This window comes from Fusarium odoratissimum, assembly GCF_000260195.1.
Source record: "Fusarium odoratissimum NRRL 54006 unplaced genomic scaffold supercont1.135, whole genome shotgun sequence".
NCBI lineage: Eukaryota > Fungi > Ascomycota > Sordariomycetes > Hypocreales > Nectriaceae > Fusarium > Fusarium odoratissimum.
The window spans coordinates 1-6,973 of NW_022158825.1; the positions used below are offsets into that span (position 1 = coordinate 1).

At 50.9% G+C, this 6,973-nt stretch overlaps 2 protein-coding genes across 2 annotated transcripts; both read right to left on the minus strand.

The window, feature by feature from the left end:
* Positions 1 to 2,884: 2,884 nt before the first annotated feature.
* On the minus strand, positions 2,885 to 2,977 carry FOIG_16721 (uncharacterized protein; the record flags this gene model as incomplete). The annotated part of the gene is made up of 1 exon (XM_031218196.1): positions 2,885 to 2,977. One exon carries the CDS (start codon positions 2,975 to 2,977, stop codon positions 2,885 to 2,887), a length of 93 nt encoding a protein of 30 aa, XP_031052089.1.
* A 468-nt stretch (positions 2,978 to 3,445) lies between these two features.
* Positions 3,446 to 4,090, minus strand: FOIG_16722 (uncharacterized protein; the record flags this gene model as incomplete). Its single annotated transcript, XM_031218197.1, has 2 exons — positions 3,446 to 3,585; positions 4,027 to 4,090. The coding sequence occupies 2 exons, from the start codon at positions 4,088 to 4,090 to the stop codon at positions 3,446 to 3,448; spliced, it is 204 nt and encodes a 67-aa protein (XP_031052090.1).
* Between the last annotated feature and the right edge of the window lie 2,883 nt (positions 4,091 to 6,973).

Sequence of the window (6,973 nt, forward strand, 5' to 3'; positions counted from 1 at the left end):
TCTGTTTACGGAAGGAAGCCTGAAGCGTGAGGGAGTATAATGGTGAGCTCATGAAGCTCGGATAGAGATGTCTACAAGAAGGCGAACTTAATGGGATTAGATGGGCTATCATAGTGATCAAAGTGTCTGTTCAATTTGGAACATAAATTGAATCTTGTACCACAAAGTCTTTTCCTTCCTATATATTTCCTTATCATTGCTGAGCACTGGCTGAAAGGTCTGATACGATGCCAAACTTCTTCTCGGTGCTATCCTCACCTGCTGGGATATCGTGTACCTGGAGAACTCCGCTGTTCCGTTCTTTGAGACGTCGGTCGCCAGGTGGAATTGTTTTGTGGACTCTGCTCCCGAAGTTGCGTTATTCTGAACAGTGTCGCAAATGGACTCAAGTGCTGCCGCGGCATTGCTGTTTCACCCTGATGTGTGTATAAAAAGAACGTCGTAGCGAGTTTTTTCAAGTATCCATGAAACGACGGGAGTCAGAGCCGTCCTGAATCAATAGGTGGCCAAAAGCCAGATTTTCAAACCTGGCATTGGAGGCTGATGAACCGTTGAGTCCCATTGGTGTGTTGTAGTTGTAGTAATAGAACCCATTCGGTGTGAGGAACCCGGTGTTTCACGATCTGAAGGTTAGATTGGTATGCCTCAAAGTCTGCGCGAGGCATCTGCTTGAGAGAATACTCGTGGTTGACCACAGTATATGGAAAGCATGACTGCTTCCAAGTTGTGGCTGGGTACGCTGATTTCTTCGTCATCCCGTTAAGCAGCTGGTAACCATTCTCAGTTGTAGCACATAATCTGGTTGCGGGTTATCTAATTTCAGAATCCAATGCGTGTTCGCTCCCCAGACTCACGATCCTCGCCTGATCAGTCCGTTGCGTTCCGTTGGAGGGGGGAACTCTTTGGCTGCCAAGGTGTCGCGTTTGCTGTATATTCTCGGGTTGACTTGTATGGGTTTCGCGTAGACCTCGAGTTCAGTTCTGTACTTTATCAGACTGGTGTCGAGTTTGTCCGCGATGTTCGGTCCATGAGCCCGACTTGTCGCGCAGTTTCGGTTCGGTGTCGATCTCTTCTCTCGCGTTGATGATTCGGCATTTGGGAGGAGTCCCGTCAGTCGGTGGTTTAGTGTGGGTTTCGCTCTTTGGAGTAAGGTGATTTAACGCCTGTGGCCTGCGGCAGCTTCGGTGGTGGTGAACAGGTTTCGGTTTGCTGGTGTTGTGGTTCTAAGGAGTCGCTCTTTATCGCGTCTGGTGTTAGCTCAGCCTCCGCGCGCTCCAGGACCGGTGGAAGAGGTTTGAGCTCTGTGTTTATGCGTAAAGGCAAAGAAAATCTTGGATAGTGAAAATCGAAATGTGTATGATCAGCGACGTTTGCGGCGATTGCCGTGTGCGCCAAGCCAGCGCGGCCGAATGATGTTTTCGTGATGTTGTTGGAGGAAGGTTCTTCCGCTTGAACTTAGGCCTGATAGCGGGGTAGTTTAGCGATCTCATCTCACGCTGCACTCTGGCGGCGCATTGCGCCTAAACATGCTTTTCTGAATGCATCACAAAATTTTCACTCGCATGGGAAGATAAACAAAACAAGCTTCCTGGTTTTCTTGGTTTGATACTTGACTATTTACTTTATGGATTCTCCTGTATGAGTTGAATCCCTAGGTTGCTATTCCGATTCCGACCACTGCATCGTTACAGCTTCACGGATGGTGGCTCCTCGTTTCCCGAAAGATGATACGCGTCTGTCGCCTGTTCAATGACATCGTAGTTCAGCCAGAATGACCTCTATCACAGCTTTAATCTCAGTTCCATCATCCAAATACATGAGTCCCTCTTCTTCTAGCTCTGCAAGGCCTTGCGGTTGATGTTGATTGCCTGGAAGTGTTTGGGTGATGGTGAGATGTCAATCAAGGCTGGTGCCCCTTTAAGCCAATAAGGTCCAGCTTCGGCTTGTCGTAATGTTCAACCGCCTTGACGCGTCTCAGCCATGGTCGGCCAACGAGGAGGTCCCAATCTTCATCACCTTTCATGACATATGCGGTCAGATGGCACATAATGTTGGCTACCACAACTTCCCCTAGACTTGCGCGACCTCATTGATTGCCAGGCAAATAGGCTCTGTGTGAGCCAGCAGGACAGGGCGCAGTCCAGATCTGTTGATGAAGTTTTCGTTGACCAGGTTGACGGCCAAGCCGCCGTTCAGCAAGATGGCATCGGTGTAGTATCCTGACAAATATTCTGCCACGTAGCCCAAGGTGTTCGGCACTGCCTCCTCCGGAGCGGCTGTGTCTTTGTAGGTCACCAGATACCCAGACATTCCGGAGTTTGCCAGACCGTAGCATCCTGATCTCCTCCGCGAGCTTCCTCCTCAAGCTCAGCGCTGAGTTCCGGTTCCAGTAGTTCTCTGAAGAGTGCTAGCATGTTCACCGGTGCTTCTTTGCTCTTAGTCGTTTTCGCTCTTAGTCGGCATTGCATGAGTCTCGCTAACTGTTGGCGGATGGACGGAGCGATCTGTAGCAGCTGTAACTCGCTGATGGTGATCGTTTGCTCTTTCAACTGCTGTCCAATCTCGAAGTCGGGCACTTGACACTCATAAGTTACTCTGATCTTCTCCAAGATATGGCTTGACGTTTTCTCCGTGGTGAGAACCGCCTTCCCAACTCCGTTCTGCAAGTTTAATCTTCCCAGGTGATGTTGTAAGTGCGGTAGCAGCCTCTCGAATTCTTCTTCTGAGATGTTTTGTGCCATCCTCACGTCTATGTGTTGAGGGCCCGGAGGTAGAGGCTGTTCCTCCTCCCTCAACTCAATGGCCCTCAGCTGCAGGGCGTCGGCGGGTGTTCCTCTGGTGGTGTGATCAGTCACCTCCTCTGCTTGTCGTAGAGCTTCGATGGCTAGAACTTTGAGTCGATCGCCGTCCACGAACGCTGTCTTCTTCTTGCCCTTGTTCTTGTCAGCTCCCCTATCGTTCTTGCCCTTCGGCTCATTCTTGTTTGTTGCACGCGCGGCTACGTTCACCATCAGTTGGTCTGCGGGAGCCGCTGTCGTCTGTCAGAATCGTCTGTCGGAAGGTTGAGTTTACTGCAGGGTGAACGCGCGCCAATGCCTCCCAGCCAGAGCTGCCAACCATGGGGCGTTCCTCACCTGGAAACCAGGGCCTTGAGTAATCCTCGCCAGGCATCGCTTCAGGTCGGCTCTCGCCCGGCAATCAAGGCTTGGAGTAGTCGGCCTCTACACGCGTGAAGCCCGTCCCGTCGTAGCGCAGCATTGTGTTTAGAGCAAATTGCTCAGGGGGAGTCAGTCGAAAGCCGGCCGGTGGTCGAGGCATCACCTATCCCATCATAGTGATCTTTGCCGTTGTCATCGGCGCTCGTCTGTTCAATTGCGCTGTTATCTCAGTATACGATCTTTCCTTGTTCCAGTTGAAGTGTCTGGCATTGTGTCGTTGTACTTCCTCATCCTTCTCTTTTGAGCATCGTCATGTCCCGCTGCCTTGTCTGGTTGTCCTCTTCCCCGAAAGCCTTCAGAGGTTCCGATGCCGCTCCATGGTGATCCCAAATGATATTTCGCACCTCATCGAAAGTGAGAGTTGGATCTACGAGATGTTGTCCCACTTGGCCGTTGTGCAGAGCCTATTCTGGACTCTTTCTTGCAGGCACTTCTTCTTGTTGCCGTCATTCATGTGGAGAACGAAACACGTCAGCACAGTTTGCCGAAAGTTTGGTGGTATTCGGTGGTAGGTTTGCCGGTGCATTCTATAAAAGTTTGCAGTGACTCATATTTGTTTCGGGCGAGTTGATGAGCCTCAGCTATTAGAGCGTCGTCCTCTGCTGTGTTCGGCTTGCTGAACTTCTCCTCAAACAAGGGGATGATATCTTTCAAGGTTTTGTCTCCAAGCCTCTCTTCTTCAAACAATTGAAGCGCGTGTCCCTTCAGGTAGCCGCGGAAAGTTTGTAACAGAAAGGTGTTTTGGAGTTCGACTTGCTCAAGGGGCTCCAAACCTGGATTCTCACGCTCAACCACTTTCCTCACGTACGTGATGTAGATTCTCGGTTTGCATCTTCCAGCCTCCCCGAGAAGAGCATCTCAGCTCGTGTCATACTCGTTGTGCCTAGAGATGTCTCCGTCGAGGAGATACACTACACAGTTTGCTTCTCGGTGATCTCCGCAGACTCAGATGAAGATGACGTGTACGATGCCAACAAAGCAGGGTCGAAGGCCTCCTAAGGGTCTGACAGAACGTTGGCTGGTGGTTGTTCAACGTATGGTGACGATTTTGCGGATGGGGCTTCAGGGCTGGCGGACCTTGGTTTAGTAAATGAGGAGGTCTTTGCTTGTGACCTCAGCGTAACGAGAACGATTGCGAGCCGTGTCCCAACTTGGCACTCTGCTCATGAATGAGAGTCTTGTAATTTGATGAAATGTTGGTTAAGAGTGATGAGAGAGTGTAATGCAAAATTTCGTAGGAGGTGAGTGATGATGAAAGATGACGGTTCAGAGTTTGTCGAGCGGGGTTGTTCGTGGGAACCTACAGGAGCTTTCCAGTATACCAGGACAAGAGAGAATGACCATTGTAGGACTGGGGCCACAGAAATTCCGCTCACAAATTTGACCCCTACGGAGCTAGACGAGCTCGCGTCTTCACTTGTAAGTCTACTAACATCAGCAGCAAAGGCAGCTGGCTGGCCCCCGCGGAGAAGCGGAGGTTCAGCCCCCTGGTGGACAGAGGAGTGCGCCAACGCCGCGGCTGCATTCCGGGCCATCAGAAGAAGTCATCCCCTCGGCTTCAACCAGGATGTCCAGATCGCCAAAAGAGATTTTTATCGCGTGGTTCGTTGGGCGAAGTGAAAGTATTGGGGATACCTCATCGATAGCTTCTCCAGCAGTAGCGCTGTCTTCAAAGCCGTCCGGTGGTTGAAGTCTTCCGGGTCCTTCCAACCGCCTCCCCAGCAGATCGACAACACTGTATAACGAAACTCAGATGGACAAGGCGAGCGCACTCCGGGGAGCTCTACGAGAGCGCCGAACTTTAGATGACGATATTGGAGGTTCTGGCAGATGGTTGCATGTTAGCCTCACATTGGCGAATCAGATCACATTCATGGAACCCAGCCGACGATAGCCAACGCTAGGGGAAGCATGCAAGACCATGACAGGTTTAGCCTGTATGATCAACGGCGTCCCCTGGACACCAGTATCACCTCCTCGGTCGATCCCACTCCCACCAGAAGTCTTTTTGGACGAGGCACGGTATGCGACTATTCATACAGGCAATACATCCCCAGGAGCAGACAATATCACTGTGAACCTCCTCAAGGCCGCGTGGCACGTCATAGGGGCGCATGTCCGCCACTTGTTCTAAAGCTACCTCACCATAGGCCACCATCTGAAGCCGTTCAAGGAAGCAGAAGTGGTCAGGATCGCTAAACCTGGACGACGAGACCTGACAAATCCAGGGGCCTGACGACCCATCTCCTTGCTCTCCTGCCTTGGCAAAGGCTTGGAGCGGCTGATCGCACGCCGACTAGCATGGGTCGCCATCCACTATAGGGCCTTGCATTCACAGCAGGCCGGAGCGCCGCCCAAGAAGTCAGCAACAGACCTAGTGACCGCCTTGATCCACGATATTGAAGAAGCATTTGCACGCAACAAGGTGGCCACCCTGGTCGCAATGGATATCCAGGGTGCCTTTGACACCGTCATGCGCAACAAACTGGTCCTACGTCTTCGTGAACAAGGCTGGCCTAACCATTTTAGCTAGATGGGCCGGTTTTTTCATGAACGATTGACAGGCCCGCGTTGAGGTATCAAGAAATCCTCACCCCCTTTGCGCCTCTTCAGTGTGACCTGCCTCAAGGCTCGCCAGTGTCGCCAATCCTCTTTCTGCTTTACACTGAGCCAATCTATCGACTGGGTAACCCCCAGGGCCGCTTCGGCTATACAGGTGACACGGCTTTTCTTATGAGATATGCGGAAACATTAGAGAGAAGGAACGAGACAGAATTTGGGGGTCACAAGCGAAGTTTGATCGTTCGGCGGCTGGAGAAGCTCAGAAACTTGGTCCAGGAGCCTACCCGTTATTGGTCCCAAATTACGAATGAATACTACGATTTTGAGCTTCTGGAGTTCTTAAACCAGCGTCTCAACCCTGCTTCTGGCCAGGGAACCCGGTTATCGATCCATTTGCAGGCTCAAGGCAAGGCCGAAGGCGTTGATAACAGACAGTGAGAGGCTTAGAAGAAGGCTGACGAGGAACCCTCCCCTGGAGATGCTATTAAGACAGCCGAGGAAATCACTGATGTGAGGCTTTACAAGGCTAGTTCTACTGCTAGTTCAGGAGCCAGACCCATTAAGGATATTAGCGAGTATGAGGATACGGATGTAAAACTTTAGGGGCTACGTTAGGTCTAAAAGTGGGCGCAATATGTTGTATATTGGGGGCAAGAGGACATTTAGGACGGGAATCTGGTCTTTCAAACACATGCTTGGGAACTCCCTGTAGCGAGTGAGGGCCGAAATAGCAATGTTTGACATCCCGTTTCGATGATGACGTCTTTCAGTCTTGTATCATTAAACACGAACAACACAGGATGGATATACGGTTAAAAGTAACGGTTGCATAACTGCGAACGGATATATCAACTCGTCAGGGTAAAGGGTTTGGAAAAGAACCGACACCATCGACCAAATTGACGTACCTAGGCCCCTGATGAGGTTGATATGCAACAACGATGAGAGTTTCTACTGAGAGTATATCACATCATGGAAAGAAGGCCGAATAAAAGACCGTAGCCTCGAGTTCATGTGCGAGAGCAGTACACATTAATGCTGGTGACGTTGAGTTTCACAAAGTCGCAATGCAACGGACGTTAAGACATGATCATTCTGGTCGCTGGAGGCTATCAGTTGATCACGGCAGGCCACGCGAGTCCTATCCCTTATTAATGGTGTTTATGTATCTGCTAGTCCCCGATCCGATCATC